Source organism: Plodia interpunctella, chromosome 28, assembly GCF_027563975.2.
Source record: "Plodia interpunctella isolate USDA-ARS_2022_Savannah chromosome 28, ilPloInte3.2, whole genome shotgun sequence".
Taxonomy (NCBI): Eukaryota; Metazoa; Arthropoda; class Insecta; order Lepidoptera; family Pyralidae; genus Plodia; species Plodia interpunctella.
The window spans coordinates 4100753-4119765 of NC_071321.1; the positions used below are offsets into that span (position 1 = coordinate 4100753).

Sequence of the window (19013 nt, forward strand, 5' to 3'; positions counted from 1 at the left end):
TGGGCTGCTTACGCTGCACTCGTATTTGGAACTAGTATTTTCGTAAGTATTTTTCTCGTATTAAGTATTGCTTTAAATATTTTATTCAATATTTTACAGAAAACTTTTGAATGAAAAACAATGTTTATACAAGTACATGTAATAAATAATGTGATTGTACTTGTAATAACTTGACGAGATCCACAATTAGAAAGGGATGTAATTATACAAAAGAAAGAGAAGCAGGTTGAAAAAGCATCATGGCTTTCCTTGTCTGTAGGTCGGTCTTATTCAATTTATTTACTCTGACTTGTCTGTTATAATTATTAGGTTTAATAGCGTCTTAAAATTATTACCTAATACCATAAAACCGGACACACGATATTAGCAGTCTACCGTTTTTTCTCGTGCACTTCTAAGCTTTTTTCCGTTTTATATGAGCGAAAAATGAAAGTCTATAATTTTCTCTGTCTACCCTCGGTATTTTTTTATACCTACTACCAAGTAAACAAGCATGCGGCACACATGATTGTAAGTGGTCACCGCAGCCTACCAACGCCTGCAACACCAGGGGCGTCACACGCGCGTTGCCTACTGTGTGTCCTAGTATCTTTAGCCACAGTACCCTATAATCATACTGTCTCACTCACCCTCCAACCGGAATACAATGCAAGATGCCATTTGTCTGAAATAGATGAGTGTGAGGTACCCTGCAGACGACCTTTGTACCAAGGTCAGAAATGAAAGTCTTACACTGTAAAAGCATATTTTTATTTTTCCACTTATCAACGACTTTACATCAAGTTATTCACAGCTTTGGTCTATTTAGAGCGTACAAAATAATATATATAAACCGAAAACAATTTTAAAATAAAATTTATAAGATAACAAAAGTAACATCCAAAATATATGTGTCCATCTTAGAACGTTGTATGTTCATTGACGTTATTCAGAGAATACCTATTATTCATTTATACAGGCATAACAATTTTTTTTGTCATGAAAAAACAAAAAAAACGTTCGAAAGAAAAATATTGATGAGCATATAAAATGAAAAAAAAAACTGGCTATTGCTTGGACGCAATTCGACTGTATAAATATAAAAATATATTTTAGACAATTTTGAATATAATTTTTTATTTATATATGTGCGCGTATTTTTTTTTCTTTATAATTCAAATACTCTTTTTTATGATGGCGTTTAATTTGGTCTAAAATTGCGTCCAAATACACACATAATAAAAAAAAAACTGCACGCTCTATCAATTTCAAAATATATCTACTTTCCCGTAAGCCTTACATTACCTTAATCTATACAGACAATTTTTTTAAAAAAACAACTCAAAATCTAGCGGTCGTTCTACGTGTGCGCATTTATGTACATATAAACGAGCGTGGACGGCGCGTAAAAACAGATAAAAATTGAAATTTATGTTTAGTTAAAATATTACATGATTTTACATAGATAAAAAGGTTCAGGTCACCTCAAAAAAACTAAATGACAACTTATACAATAAAAAAAGGAATGATAAGCGCCGCCCATTTCAATAAAAAAATATAAGCTTAAATAACATTGTGTATTGCTAACTACAAATTCGCTTACCGGTTTTCTAGAAAATATTATTTTCATTGACAATTTTCGCTTCAGCCAACACACTTTTATATAAAAAAAAAAAACGAAAATTCGGGAATATACGAATTCTAATACAAATAAAGACATAAAAGTAATTATAGTACTAAAATATTTTGTAAAAATTTGCAGTTAGCAAAAAACAAAATTTATTTTACATCCCTTACACGTGGTGTTACGTAAATAAATTTGGAAAAATGCAAAGAATTCGGAAAATTACGATTACGAGCACCAAAAAATAACTAACTTCAGCTATGAAAATAAAAAAAATATATCCCAACCCAGTTATGTAATTTTCTTACTTCGCAATTATAGGCAAATAAAAACAAAAATAGAAAAAAAAGTTACGTCACTTACATAATATTTCTGTACAATATTATCGTTACAAAAAAAAATTCGTCTTTTTAACCACTAAAATGACTAAAGAACATAAGGTCAATCCGACGTCTCTCAACTTATTTTTTAATTTGAAAAATTAAAAAAAAAAAAAAATCAGCGCCAACAATCACCTGTTTTCCTAAAAATTTAAAAATCAAATCGTACTTTGGCAAGAGTAAAAAAAAGGATGTCGTTCTTTATTGATTTTGTATGTATCTTAGTAAATATATAATATAATTTGCATGACAGTTACTACCTATGGTAACATTGTAACAACGCCTGGGCCCAGAAACTAAGCACCGACAAAAAAAAAAATAATTCGATTTTCCGAGTTTTCCATACAACAGATAGGCATACAACGAGGCATGATACATATATTTTTATGGCACCAAATACCTATGACTATGAAAAAAATATATAGGTTTTTTTTACAAATACATATAAAAAGAGTAATTTCACTTTCCTTTTTGGGCCCAGAACGAACGAGATCCTTTTATATACAAGAGGTATCTTTAAAAAAAAATTGTGACAAAAAAAAAACAAGATTTATTGACTTAAAGCTAACTTCACATACGCCGCGTAAATTCGATAATTTATCACCATCCTAATAATTTTATATATTCCCGAGATGTGTCATGAAATGAGGCGAAGGTACACGTAACATCTTAAATTAAATCTCACTACTTGACTATATGGAAAGAAAATTAAAAATAAATTAAAATACAACACACAATAAATTTAAATCACAATTTATTGGTGGTATAATTTATTTTTAAATTATACGAATTTATAAGAATTTTTAAAGCGTGTACCCTTGCCTTTTCACGAAATATTTTTTTATTCAGACATATCAATGCAAATCCACAAAAAACAAATCAAAATTAACATTAATATAAGAAAACAATAGAACATTCATTATTTAAATTCTAACCCTGTATTTATAAAAAAGTTTAAGCATAAGCTGAAATATTTTGTCACTAACTCACTTTAAAGTATTTGATATTTTCAGAACGGGACAAACATACTTTAGCACATATGCTATTTTTTTATGAATAATAGGTTAAGTTTATACACGTTTTATATAAATAATTTAATGAAATATGTTTTTTTTTAACCATAGTTATTGTAGTTATAGTTTTGCGCATTTTAGATCCGATCGATTAACATAGCTTTGCACAAAACAAATTTAATATTCGATGTGTAATAAACTATATGATTGATATATCCGAATAAATATATCAAAATGGCAGACAGAAATTACTATATGGTAACTTTATCTTTTAAAACTACTTACACACGGTAATAAAATATATATAATATATAATAATATATGCTTAATTTGTTTAAAATGAAAACAAAATAAAAAATAATCTTAATATATCAGATTATATGAAGTAAACGTGTTATTGTTTATGAAAACATATTTTCACTATTGCAAAAAAAATAAACAAAAAAATATAAATTGGAAAACTTATAGACAATAAAATATAAAAAATGGCAACAGCATATTGCTTAATCATGCACAATATATGAATGTCAACGCTTTAAAAATAATATTAAAACGTAAATAACAAAAAATAATTAAAAATCTACTTAGAAAATATGGGACTTATGTAAAATAAAAATATTCCCTTATTATAATTAGTCCTTTATGCACCTTTTAGCTTTAGTTAAGTAAAAAATATTATTTACTATAGTATAATAGAAATAAAGAAAATGGTAATTAAAAAAAAAACTCTTAGATTCGTTCCATTTTTACAACATAGCTATTTTTGAAAAAATGGAAACGATTGCTAAAAACATTATGTGTATCAACAATAAAAAAAAAAACTATTAATATTTCGTTTGGAAATACGCACAATAACATGTAAATAATATTCGTAATAACATTCATATATTGCAGACATTAAAAAAAAAAAACTTTACGTTTAAAAAGCATAATAACTTTAATTTGTACAATTTTTTAAAATATATTTGCATCGGAACTTTTTTGGAAACGAAGTGTGCGACCGTTAATTTTTTTTAATACAAATAAATATATATATAACATACTATGGTAACCATGATCGATGAAGATAATACATAATAAAATATATTTCTTAAATATTAAAAACAATGTTTTTCAAAATTTAAAATGTACGCTAGAACCCCTCATTTTGTTATAAAATAGAACAATGTTTTGCAATAATTTAAGATTTTAAATTTGTACATAGATTTATATTATATGAAAATATACATTTATTTTCTTTTGAAATAATGAGGCCGCACATAATAATATTATATTAATTAAAAAATATCCGAGAGATTATCGTCGATTAGAGATTTTTTTTAATAATATATATTTTAATCACCTTTGGAATGTACCCCCATCACTGTAGGATTCTTGAAATAGATTCCTGAAACAAAAGTCGATTTTTATATTCTATTATCACTAACTCTCACTTCAAAGTCATAATTATTTTGTGACAAGATTATTTTTAAATTCTTTAATTCAATTATTTTTAAATTATTTATTTTTAAATCCTTGACGTAACTATGCATACTTATGTAAATTTTGAGCAAAACATATACACCTATTGGATGTTTGTATATACTATACAAAAATCAAAATCGAATCATTCAATCAGAAATTAGACCTTCACAGGCACTTTTTCACGTCATATTGTGAATAAAATGATATTTACAAAAGCTACAAACTACTAGCATTTCGGAACCTAGTAATATGTCAATCCTTGTTTTGACGACCTCGGTGGCGCAGTGGTAAAGTGCTTGCCTCTGAACCGAGAGGTCCCGGGTTCGATCCCCGGTAGGGTCATGATGGAAAATTATCTTTTTCTGATTGGCCCGGGTCTTGGATGTTTATCTATATATGTATTTGTTATAAAATATAGTATCGTTGAGTTAGTATCACATAACACAAGTCTCGAACTTACTTTGGGGCTAGCTCAATCTGTGTGATTTGACCTAATTAATATGTATTTATTATTTAGTTCTAAATATTTATTTAATATATTTATTTGTTGTAACCAATTGATTTGTATGCAAATTTTTGGCTAACACGTGGAACTGTTTATTATATAAGACTAACTGTATATACCATGTTAAACTGCAAATAAATATATCATATTTCAACTTTCCATTATGTGAATATATTCCCAGATTCTTCCTCAGCCGTTGAGCGTCGGGGACCACGCTTTCGTCTCCACGTCGCACGGTCGTCGGCGTCCCTAGTTGTCTGACCATTGTCACGATATCATCCTCGACGACATCAAGCCAGCACTTCTTGGGTTTGCCTTCAGCCAGGGCCGGGCGGGAGCGGCACAGACAGACATTCGGTTCTAATATGTGAAAAAACTCTCACCTCGTATCTATGCAACAGTTGAGTCCCGTTATAGTGTGGACTGTCGCTGTAAAAAAACGGCCGCTTCATTGTATTCTGCCCTGAATAGAAGACAAACATTACTTTAATAAAAAAAAATACATTTTTTTTACTAAAATGTCATTTCTGACACAAGCTTTTATTGTCGTCAGGGATATATGTCATATTCAAGACGTGAAAAAATCATACCCGCGCAGTAAACCGTTAAGGAGTTCCCTCGTTGGGAGCCGATCTTAGTTGCTTTTCACATAAAATTTTATATTATATATTATTTTCTTAAAAAGCTACAAACTACTGGCATTTCAGAACGACCACTGCTGAGAAGAAATGCCGAAAGAAACTCATTTAAACAGTGCTGGACCCTATCATGCCAGAAGGACTTACAATTAATATTTCTTACATTTTCTGTCCAACGTCATATCTACCGATCTACGTGGCCGTACCAGCAATGTCCAACATACAAATAAATGAGCTTTTGCCCGCGGCTTCACTCGCGTATATTTCCCACGGGAACAGTTATTTTCCGGGATGAAAGGTACCCTATGTCCTTCTCCATACTTCAAACTACATGTGTGCAAAACTTTCAAGATGATTGCTGAATTGCTGATGAAATAAACAAACAAACTTCCGCATTTATAATATTAGTTAGGATAAGGATAGTGACTCACAAAGTTGTTGATGCGCAGCGAGGGCGTTTTGTTTGGCGATGAGCAGCTCCGGGCCGGGCCGGGGCAGCGCCTCGTAGTACCCTGCTGCGGCACGCGGACAAATCCGACAAATCAAACATGTATTGAACAAAAAAAGAACAAAACCACTTTTGTACAGCTTTTAATGCAAATAAATTAACGTTCACTCCGCGAATTTATATTTTGCTTTTACGCAGTAATTACCTCTTTTTTTTGTCTTTTAACTTTTCACGATAACTTAATTTTTATTTATTCAAAGTAACACAAGTTTTTAATTTTTATAAATCATTCTATTAAAAAAATATTGACTAATAATAAAATCTATTGACGACGGTGACGCAGTGGTAAAGTGTTTGCCACTGGACCGAGAGGTCCCGGGTTCGATCCCCGGTCGGGTCACGATGGAAAATGATCTTATTCTGATTGGCCCGGGTCTTGGATGTTTATCTACATATGTATATGTTATAAAATATAGTATCGTTGAGTTAGTATCCCATAACACAAGTCTCGAACTTTGGCGCTAGCTCAATCTGTGTAATATTTATATTTATTTATTTATATACAATTATCGCAAATTACTAAATCTAGAACATAATTCAATAATAGCTTGAAAAACAACAAAAATAATCATATCACAGTTTAATGATTCATTATGACTTATGGTATGTAAGTCCTGTCACATGCCTTTAGGGCACTTGAGTAGAATCTGACAACGGCGTTAGCGCTAACACACTAGATATGAATGAACGATCTATTTAATGTACACAACATAACTGTAAATATAGAACTTATTCACATAGAAATAGGTGCTACTATTTATTTCTATAGAAAATTCGTCATGTTTCGACCCGCGAAAAACAAATTAAATATAATTTTTTTTTTACAAAAATGACATTATTGACACAAGCTTTTATTGTTGTAAGAGAGATTCTTTCTGTAAACTTGTGTGTGAAATGGAGATGACAATGGCAAACCACTCCATTAATAGTGCCAAGAAATTCGTTGTGTGTGATTCATTCCACGTAGGGTGTGATCTAAGAGCGTTACGACCGCTGCGGCCGCGCTGTCATTACAAATTTACAAATTAAATCTTTAAAAACAAGAATGAATTTTACTGACTTTAAAATAATTAATCTGTATTGTGGTAATGTCGATTTCATGAACGACTGATTTTGGGAATGATTCGTTCCTCACTGTTCAGACAATTTGCATGGGAGAACTCGAATTTTTTTAACACCAAAGAAAATTTACACAAAATAATAATATCTACTTATAATTTTTACCTACTCTCCCCTATATCCGTATGTATATATATGTATAATATATTTATATACACTAATATTTTAGGTCTTTCAATATTGATATTATAACATACTACACAGCATAAATTTTTAATTATGCCAAAAAAAATAAAGGCTTAATATTAAAGACCGTATTAATACATGTGAGTAATCAAAATTTAATATTATCGTTTATCACCAAAGTTATTGAGGTTTGCGTTTATCCCAAAATATCAATTAATTTGAAATTACTTAATTTATCAATTAATTTGGTCGTAATTTGAAACTCCCAATTATTCCAATTCATAGTTTATCGTGTTCTCTCGCTCTTGCGTGCAATGACCCCGGCATAAACAAAAAATAAATAAATAAAAAAGAATTCAAAATTCAAATTCAAATTCAAATTCAAATTCAAATCATTTATTCAGAAATTAGACCTTCACAGGCACTTTTTCTCGTCAATCTTTAAATTTATAGTTATTTCTCACAAGCTAGAAACTACTGGCATTTCGGAACGACCACTGCTGAGAAGAAATGCCGAAAGAAACTCATTTGAACAGTGTTGGTCCCTATCATGCCAGATCGGCTTACCATTATTGTTTCTTACAAAAAAAAATTTTTTTCTTTTCTTTCTAATAATATATAAAAGTACATAATGTACATAGTCAAAAGGTATATCAAAACAGGTTATGATTGTGATCCGAGTGCTGATTATAATATATATATATATATATATATATATATATATATATATATATATATATATATATATATATCGATGTGAAACACAATTAACTTACATGAAAATATATGAGAAACGAGATGACCAGTTCCCTCTGGCAGCACCCGTTCACGAGTTGACGCATGGGACAGCCATCGCGTAGCTCAACCATAATAGAGGGAACCTCACGACCCGGCCCACGACGCCACCACCAGATTGACCATTTGAGTGAGCATGACACACTCGATTCCCATGACTTCATAATTACAATTCTTATTCGTCGAAATAGAAGTATAATTCAGACACTTGAAGATCACAAATCACGTACATGTTTTACAAATAAAATTTAAATGCCATACGAATTATTATAACAAAATTCAAAATTGTGAATAAAATAATAAAAAACAGTAAAATAAAAATTAGGAGATCATGTGTGGAGTGGCAAAGTTGTCGGGAGGATCCAAGCGTTTTTATCAGTCAAATAGGCGTTAATTGTGTAATACGCTTTATCCATTAAATTTTTCTTAACATAAATTTTAAAATTTTTCATTGGCAGATTAATAGCCTCTGCAGGGAGTTTATTGAATAATTTTACACTTTGACCCACGAAAGACCGCCGAACCTTTTTAAGCCTGAATCTATTCATACAAAGTTTGTGCTTATTTCTAGTGTTTACACTATTTACTTCGTTTAATTTTTTATATAAATGTAAATTTGATTTGACAAAAATAAGCACATCAAAGATATACTGACATACCACAGTGAGGATGTTAATTGATTTGAAGAGTTCTTGAAGAGAATCTCGAGGTTTTAACCCATAAATAAAACGGATAGCTCTTTTCTGTAATACAAAAATTTTTCCTATGTCAGCTGCATTACCCCAAACTAATAGTCCGTAGGACATAATGCTATGAAAGTAGCTGAAATACACAAGTCTAGCTGTATCTATGTTCGTACACTGTCTGATCCTTCTCACTGCAAAAGCTGCCGTACTAAGTTTTTTGGCCGTGATTTCAATATGTTTATCCCACTTTAATTTGTCGTCCACAGTAATGCCCAGGAATTTAGTACTATGTACCCATTCCAGAGCTTTACCATTTACTGTTAAAGGTATAACATTGTGCGAGTTATTTAAGAGAGAAAATTTAATACATTTTGTCTTCTCTGTATTTAGAGCTAAGTTGTTGGTTGTAAACCAGTTAAGCACTACCGACATGCTATTACTTATAAAGTTATAGTTTTCACTTTTTCTATCGACTTTAAATAATAAGGATGTATCGTCTGCAAATAGAACTACTTCGCATAAATGTTGGGCAAGGCATGGGAGGTCGTTAATATAAATCAAAAATAAAAAGGGACCGATAATGGAGCCTTGAGGTACGCCTATGTGAACAGGTGCACTATCGGAAATTGTTTTGTTAATTTCTACTCTCTGTGTTCTATTATCTAGGTAAGACGAAAGAACACTAAGAGCCGCGCCAGTGACACCATAATGTTGAAGTTTATTTTTGAGTATATTATGATCTACACAGTCAAAAGCTTTCGATAAGTCACAGAAAATACCTACGACATCTTGCTTGGATTCCCAAGCTTCATTAATTATTTCGACTAAAGTGGCTGCTGCATCAGTAGTTGAACGACCTTTGGTGAAACCGTATTGACGATTATGTAAAATTTTATTTATATTAAAATACGACACAAGTTGACTGAAAATAATTTTTTCAAATATTTTACTTAGAGTGGGTAATATAGAAATAGGTCTATAGTTTGTGGGATCATGTTTAACGCCTTGTTTAAATAGAGGAATTACTTTACTTATTTTCATTAAGTCTGGGAACACGCCTTCAGATATACATTTATTGAATATTATGGTTAGGTGAGGAGCAATCAGGTCAATAATGCTGCTCAATACTGAGACGGAAAACCCCCACAGGTCCTCAGTGTTTTTAACATTTAGGGCTTTAAAAGCAGATATAATTTCATCTGGTGTAATATGTCTGAATGTAAAAGTGGACTTAGGGTCCGGAGCATTTCTTTTTAATAGATCATCTGCCGCATAGGAGCAAGAGAAAAGGGATCCTGTGATATTCTTAGAAATGTTGGAAAAGAAATTATTAAATTCGTTGGAAACTTCGTCATCTGCACTTATGGTTTTACCGTCAAGTTTTAATACAAAATTTACGTCGCGCGTGTTAATTTTACCAGTCTCTTTATTTATGATGGACCAGGCGGTCTTTATCTTATCACTCGAATTTTTTATTTTATTAGTTAAATACAAAGATTTCGCGACAGAACATACTTTTTTAAAAGTTTTAGAATAGCGTTTAACATATGTTATGAATTCCGCATTAAGATTGTACTGTTTTTGGCCATAAAGTTCATAAAGTCTGTTTCTACTAATATAGATACCGTTTGAGGCCCAATCACAAAAGTTAAGTTTATCTTTCTTGATGAAAGTTTTGATAGGAAAAGATTTTTTGAATTCTTTTTCTACTATATTGAACACCTCATTGTATTGGTCATTCGGGTTTTTTGTGAGGTCTACATCTGGCAATTTGTTATCAACGGATTCGCGAAAACGCATTTTACGTTGCTTAGTTAGAGGCCTACAAGTTACAGGAGCGGTGCTTAGGTCAGACTCTCCGTCACGTATAAGTGATACCTGTTGACCCAGGTGGTCAGACCCCAGACAGGCGAACAGTTTTTGATTATAAACAGCGCAATCGCAGAAAACGTTATCTATACATCTGGCTGAGGTCGAGGTTATTCTAGTGGGTTCAAAGAATGTGTGCTTTAAGTTAAATGAGTCTAGTAGATTTTTAAATCCATTGGTTTCCGAACATGAAACTAAAATGTCTATATTAAAATCACCGCATAAAATTATATGCTTATTGTTAGATGTAACTCGCCTGAGTGCTTCCTCCAAAACGTCTAAAAGAGTTTCGCAACAAGCTGATGGAGGTCTATAAGCAGAAATAATAATATATTTATCCAACTCCACACAAGAAAGTTCTATAGTACATTCAACTGATAGACTTACTATGTCTTTCCTTTCTTTATACTTATAACTCTTATTTAATAGTATTAATGATCCTCCGTGTTCGGCATTTTGTCTTACAAATGCACTTGCTAATATATACTTATCGGGAAAATTTAATTTAATTTCATTTCTAAAAAAGTGTTCAGTTACACAGAAAATATCAATACTATTATTTTCTAAATATAAACAAACTTCATTGAATTTGCTGGTGAAGCCCTGGATATTTTGATGTATAAGATTTAAATAGGAGGGCTTCACCCTGAATATGTCAATGTACTTCAATTGCCAGAATATGTCAATGAGAATCGACTTCGTGTGAACCGCTGCACTGGTCCTACCTTTACTATGAAGCGTAGTGTCAGGTGGCACGCTCTAAGTATTATAAACAACTGTTACAGATTTTTTTTTTGATAAATTTAGGATAATAACAGGTACCAAAAGCCCCATTTATTTTTTTTTTCGCATAATTAAAAATTTATGTTGTATACTGTGAATCTCAACCTTGACGTTGGCAAAATCATCGTTTTAGCGAACAATGGAGCTATGACACATAAAAGAAAAAAAGTAACTCTACTTTGTTAGTAATGTACTCACCTGGTACACTATTGTGGGTAGTCGCTGGGTAGTAGGGGCTGCCTTGTGGCTGTAGGACACTTTCACATCCTGTATACAAACAATGTTAGCGGTGGTGGTGTAATGGTTAAGACGCCCGCATGTGGATCGAAAGGTCTCAGGTTCGTATCCTACTCGTGTCACATGAGTTTGTATACCAATGTGACTCGTGTATACTAGTTTTAATCGACCACCACTTGCTTCCGGTGAAGGAAAACATCGTGAGGAAACCTGCACACTGGTTTCGCGTAGCAATCATATATCTATATATCCTCACAAACTTTCGCGTTTATTATATTAGGATTATAAAGAAAAAAGATTTGTGTTTTGTTTATAATGTACTTTTGCCTGCGGCGTCGCCCTCGTGGTTACCCACGGAAGCAGTTATTTCTCCGGGAAGAAAGATACCCTATGTCCTTCTCCGTAATTCAATCTGCATGTATGCAAAATTTCAAGAAGATTGGTCGAGTAGATAGAGCGTGAAGAAATAACAAACAAACAAATATTATTGACCGAGCGAGCGAAGCAAGCGAGGTGTACAAGTCACTTTGTAAAAATTTATACAATTTTGTAAAAAAATATTGTGTTCGCGAGGTCGTAAGTATGCGGCGAACTAATTAACTTAATATAGAAAATAGTAATGAAAATGAAAATAACTAGTTGTTCACCGCGAACTTAGACCTGGCGAACACTATTTCAAAAACGACTGAACCTGCACCGCCGATTGATGATGCGATTTTGATGATTTTGTGTGTACAAAAAATGTGTTTTTGTCCCAAGTGTACTGTATCTGATCTCGCTCGGTCAACTATCAGTCAACCGCCAGTCCTGCGTAACACGTACCTGTGACAGCATCGGGTTCCTGTTTCACTTGGTGCTGCAGTTGTTCCAGCAGACGTTGCTGCTGCACCATATGGCCTTCGTAAACTTTGGCTTCTGCAATACGAGTCAATGTCAAAGTATATCGGTTGTTCTCAGAGCGTTACGACCCCTGCGGCCCGCGCTGTCATTACGATCTGTCAATTTTCTTTTTTTTTTTTTTTCAAGTTTCATGGCACCATCGTTCGCCAAAACGACGATTTTGCCAACGTCAAGATTGAGATTGACACGGAATATAATATGTTATAATATCAATATTGAACGGTACGAACCGATTTCAAAAATTCTTTCACCATTAGAAAGCTTCATTATCCAGAATTGCTATAAGCTATGTTTTATCTCAAAATCCCCACGGGAGCGAAGCCCCGGGCAACATCTAGTTACATATAAATAAACAGATAAACATCCAAGTCACGTCAATCTGAAAAACATCATTTTCCATGTTGACCTGACCGAGGATCGAACCCGGGACCTCCAGTGTAGCAGTCCGGCGCGATGTCCATCAGGCCACAGAGGTTGTCAGAGGATTCGGGGCGTCACAGCTACGAATATAACTGGGAATACGCGGTAAAAGAAATTGATAAATAAACGGCGCTAGGGTGCCAGGAACTCACCATTACCCTTACTCCTGTCATATATGAATTTCTCTTCTTCTCCATTCAGGTCTATCTCTTGTTTTATGTGGTTCTCGTTGAAGAAATTCTGATTCTCATTGACGCGGTGTTGTTCCTGTAACATCTGCAGGTTGTGCTGTTGATTCCTTAGCATTTCCACGCTGTCCTGAAATAAAAAATACAATATTCTATCTATACTATTATTATAAAGAGGTAAGCGTTTGGGAGTTTGTATGTTTGAGGCGGGTAATCTCCGAAGCTACCAAACCGATTTCAAAAATTCTTTCACCATTAGAAAGGTACATTATCCAAGATTGCTATAAGCTGTATTTTATCTCAAAATTAGTCATCTAGTCCAAACTAATGTTATAAATGCGAAAGTAAGTTTGTTACCTCTTCACGCTCTATCTACTCAACCGATCTTCTTGAAATTTTGCATACATGTAGTTTGAAATATGGAGAAGGAACGAAAATTACGCGGACAAATCCAAGGACAAAAGCTTGTAATATTAACCCTTTGAACGCTGTGCCACCTTTAGACGTCACATAACTTAAATGGCAGAATATGTTAGGAAAGCTTACAGGTTAATAAGTCGTTAGCGTTTCAGGCTTTTTTCCGACGGACGCCTAAAGTTTTTCTAAGGCGTATAATGGGTTAATTCTGTTACGGTTTAACAGGTAAATCAATGTGATGTGCATAAATTCAATCAATTTTTTCAGTCAATTTTTATATTTATAGTTATAGTTGCACTTGTGCACTTGAGTATGCATAGAACCCGAGTTAAAATCTGTCATCCAAACATCAAACACTAGATGTCGCCCGGGGCTTAGCTCCCGCGCGAATTTTGAGATAAAATACAGCTTATAGCAATCTTGGATAATGTACATGAAAGAATTTTTCAAATTGGTTCGATAGTTCCGGAGATTGCCCGCCACAAATATACAAACTCACAAACGCTTACCCCTTTATAATAATAGATATAGTATTGATTGATCAATTAAAGTGACATAATATTATGGTATTTTTTTATTTTAGACATCTACATATATTTATTTTATGTTTTATTGTGCGAAATAAAAGTTCTAGCGAAGTGTGCCGCGTCAACTCGTGAACGCAGCACCCGTTCACGAGTTGACGCAACGGATTACATACCTGATATCCATTCTGATAATACGGCTCCGTCCTGTAATTCTTCTCGAAAGTATAAACATCTTTTTGGTAACTATCCAAGATGCCTTTTTGGAAACCGTCAATAACCGGTTTTTCGTAACCGTTATGCGACTTCCTTCCAAGGGCATATTTCTCAGCCTCCTTATTATATTCCTCGTTAGTCCTAGGTATATAATCATCATCGTTTTTGGTATAGTCTTTTGGGACCTCGTAGTTTTTAGGGAACTCCTGAATGATGTAAAGTTTATTTCATAAATACGGATATTTGATAATAATAGTCGATAGTTTGACTATCGAGTTTAATGCGAAAAAGGCAATACTATCGATCTGCATATCGATAATATGGACAATTATCGATACTATTGTATTTTCTCAAACTATCGATAGTCTATCGAAACGCTATCGATAAACGCGTTTAGTATGGATTTGCAATTCACATAAAATCGACACTCAAATAAAACGGACTTAATATTGTGAAGCAAACAATTTCAATCCATACTAATATTATAAAAGCGACAGTTTGTCTGTCTGATCCGCTTTCACGGCTAGACTGCTGGACCGACTGTGATTAAATTTGGTATGCATGTAGTTAAAGAACCCCGTTCAAACATGGGCAATATCTTTTTCAAAAATCAGCCCCTAAATGGGAGTGAAAGTTTGTATGAATATCATGTCTGTTCCGCTGTCACGGTTAAATCGCTGGACTGATTTCGATGAAATTTGGTACACATGTAGTTAAAGATCTTCATTCAAACATAAGCTACTTTTGTTAACCCTAAAATGTTACAATGGGGGCTGAAATTTTGTATGAAAATCGTGTTGAAAAGACGAACAAAGGCGACCTAATTGGCTATCACATAAAAATATTGGTCCTAGAAATTAGCAAGCTGGCATGGATAAACACATTAATCACAAAACATATAATTGGGTAGTCGCCATTAATCCAAATCTGATACTTATTTCCATGTGTCAAACACAAAAAATATATATATATTGGTCTTGTATGACAGTGGGCACAAGTGACGTCACAATTGTTGGAGTCAGAAAGCGTTTCAATTATTTTTATATTAATTGAAACTAAATATATACTAAATGTTACTGTAAATAAAATTGATCGTTTAGATCATGGCTGTTTCTTGTGTAAATGCATTTATATATTTAATTTTATACATACATACATACTATTATCATGTAATTAGGTAACTATTATCAAAAAGAAAGTGACGACCTTGGTGGCGCAGTGGTTCTTGTGTATGTAAAGTGCTTGCCTCTGAACCAAGAGGTCCCGGGTTTGATCCCCAGTCGGGTCATGATGGAAAATGATATTTTCTCCGTTTGGCCCGGGTCTTGGATATTTATCTATATATGTATTTGTTATAATATACAGTATCGTTGAGTTTGTAGCTCATAACACAAGTCTCGAACTTACTTTGGGGCTAGCTCAATCTGTGTGATTTGTCCTAATATATTTATTTAAAGACAGTGGCCGACTGGTTGAAATATCTCACTTGTAATCAGATTGAACTCTTAATAAAAAATATTTTTTAAAATCTTCCAATTTTTATATTGCCAACTTTGTCGTTAAATATGGCACTAACACTAGTATTGTTTCTAGCGTATGATATTATTAATATTGTAATATACAGGGTTACTGGTATCAAATGCAAAAACCTCCTAAAGACTACTTGTGACATCAAAACAAGCGACTTTTATTCTACGACTTTTCGTGATTCGTAGTTTTTTTCATATAAAAAAATACAATCTAATTTGCGATTCTACACATGTTAACTGTATGTAACAGCCGAGCAACACGAGACAGTACAGTAGCGTTATGTAGCGGAATAGAACATAGAGTTAATGTTATATAGAAACGACATTAAAACTGAAAATAAAAGGAAAATGTATGTATTTATTAAGTTTAGACAAAAGTCGTACAACAAAAGATGTTAGTCTCTATGTACCTTATGAGCCTTGGGAAGGTTATGCGTTAGATACCAGTAACCCTGTATCGACAACGAATGTTAAGGTCTGCCTGGCACAAGCATTTTTATGCTTGATAGGCAGAGCTCAAACCATATTTGTAACACATATTGTTAACGAAATAAAGCTTTATTTTATTCATATTCATTTATTTGCCAATAAGTGTACAATGATGGTCTTATATAAATTTATTTTATTCTACGCTGACCAAGTGGCGGCTAAACAGCTAGGTACAAAATTACCTGATTCTGTATCGGATACTCCACGGGTTCAGACGTGTATGATTTCTCAGACGGTTCACTGTAGCTGTTGTGGGGTTGTGTATCATCCTCCTCGGACTGTACCGGGTCAGTTTGCATAAAGGCATCCTGCTTTTTCGATTTCGGTGTTATGTTCTGTATTGACGTCAGCGATTGTAGACGGTATGTGACCTGGGGATGAAAAAGGGGTAAAATTACTCACGGCTCAGTAATATTACAGATCATCATATCGACCGAGTGTGTTATTGTAATTACTGATGTTAGATTTTATTCAAGTCGCCTGAAATGACTTTTACGACTTCTTACCGCCATCTAGTGGCAAGTAGTCGCATACACACTAGTGAACTAAACTGTCCACCAGTGTGCAGGTTTCCTCGCGATGTTTTCCTTCACCGGAAGCAAGTGGTGGTCGATGAAAACTACAATATACGAGTCAGATTGGTATACAAACTCATTTGGCACGAGTAGGATACGAACCTGAGACCTTTCGATCCACAGGCGGGCGTCTTAACCATTACACCACCACCACCGCTAACATTGTTTGTATACAGGATGTGAAAGTGTCCTACAGCCACAAGGCAGCCCCTACTACCCAGCGACTACCCACAATAGTGTACCAGGTGAGTACATTACTAACAAAGTAGAGTTACATTCTCGTCTTAACCATTACCGCTTCTATTTTATTTATTAATACGCAATTTTACAGAAAAAAAAAATAGATATATGGACATTTCGTTTCGCTCGTACAGTCAACAGCACATCAAGTTACCCCGCATGAACCTCGATGGCGCGGTGATAGCGACAGAGAAACGCGAATTAGACATACACGAGAAGAATCCTGACACGAGCGATATTATTTTTTGTCCCTTAGTGTTTTGAAAGCGGTCTTACAGGGCGCGTTTAGCCGTTTTATGTAATAGGGTATTTGACAAGGTCAGAGAATTGATAAAAATTTGTATAATCTAGGTGAAATAGACATATTTAGGATCATTATGATAATTCATAGACTGTAACAATGCAGCTGGATCTAAATACGAAGATTTAAACTTGGTTGGAAAGTACTTATGAAATTATAAAAACAAACTCGACCATCATAAAAAACTAAAATTTTGTAACAACTTTTATTAAGCAGTCATCACCATGAACGTAATATTTAATGTAGCTGTCGAACAAACATATCTTCTTTCGCGAAGATTTTAGCACGTTGTGACGTCACTTGTTCGTGCCGTTTAGTATGGAGCATTTGGACGAATCTAAAAAGTGTGATTTTATTTTTGTCATATCTTCGAAAGCATTGTCATTATCACAATATTTTTTTCACTGGTGTTTCTATCAATTGCCTTCGTATAGTAATTAAAACAAAAATTTGGCTAGCCTATTGTGCCAAGGCAAAATTTTATCTATTTTGTCTAAGCATTTATTAACAAATAAGACTTCAATAAGAATATTATTCATTATCATAATGTCGAAAGATACTCATTTAAACTGTGTTAGTCTCTATCACGTCAGTCATTCGATTTTTTTTTTTATAATTTTTTTAATGTAGTATAACAAAATTATGTGGATAAAGTACATGGACAAAAAGTATGCGAAAACACATTGTTATAAGTAATAAATAAATGTGTCAGTATCGATAAAAAAAATAGATAAAAACACGATTGACCAAACAATAATATGAAGCGGTCAATCAAATTACTTTAAGCTGTATCGATTGTGTTTAGATATTTTTTATTTATTTTATGTTTTGTCCTAATTTTTATTATACTTTTAAAACAAAAATAATACTCATTGCAAGTAATGTTTACTTAAAATAGAGGGCCTTTTAATTTTAATCAGCAAATTGTTGAAAATTAACAAAAAAAAAATGGACTACGACTAAAAATTATACTGTGAAATTAACATTATTCAGAGTATAATTACAATATTTTATTCTAATAATGTAAGCTGAACAAAAAGACTTTAATCCTAAAACGGGACCTCATAAAACCGCTGGAGCGAATTTGATGAAATTTGACATAATGTTGAGTAGGCAGCGCCACCCTTTTCTTTTTTTTTTATATTTTTTAACTTTTAGTTTACAAGTACTTTGGTATTCGCGGAAGACCAGCGTCCCGGTTCACGCCAGGACACAATGCTGAGCGAAATCCATTTTGGTGCAACGTGTTTTTATCTTAAACATTGTAAAGTGTTATTTATATGAAGTTTTTTTTTCGAAAATCAGGGGCTCTTTTGAAAGGAGAGACGGAAATCGAATTCGTTTTGTTGATGACATTGGTAAACTGGCGTTAAAAAATTGCATATGTAAAAAAAAAAATACACACATATTTTTTTTTATATTTAACCCTTCGCAATCCACACGGAAAATGTGAACGAAGGTCCAAAAAAACTATAAGGGATAAATAGC

General features: G+C 33.1%; 1 protein-coding gene across 4 annotated transcripts in view; it reads right to left on the reverse strand.

Annotated features, from left to right (window-relative positions):
• Positions 1–733: 733 nt before the first annotated feature.
• LOC128681746 (uncharacterized) overlaps positions 734–19013 on the reverse strand; it is a 34567-nt gene continuing 16287 nt past the window's right edge. Inside the window, exons 4-11 of one of the 4 annotated variants that reach the window (XM_053765885.1) lie at positions 16592–16780; positions 14352–14597; positions 13199–13364; positions 12549–12641; positions 11688–11756; positions 6035–6115; positions 5349–5428; positions 734–4383 (exon numbers count right to left, since the gene is read on the reverse strand). In XM_053765885.1, coding sequence (XP_053621860.1) covers positions 4357–4383; positions 5349–5428; positions 6035–6115; positions 11688–11756; positions 12549–12641; positions 13199–13364; positions 14352–14597; positions 16592–16780 — 951 coding nt within the window. In that variant the 3' untranslated portion in view covers positions 734–4356. Of the gene's footprint in view, positions 4384–5348; positions 5429–6034; positions 6119–11687; positions 11757–12548; positions 12642–13198; positions 13365–14351; positions 14598–16591; positions 16781–19013 lie in introns of those variants that run through there. The other 3 variants (XM_053765884.1, XM_053765886.2, XM_053765887.2) reach the window with 3 other exon arrangements.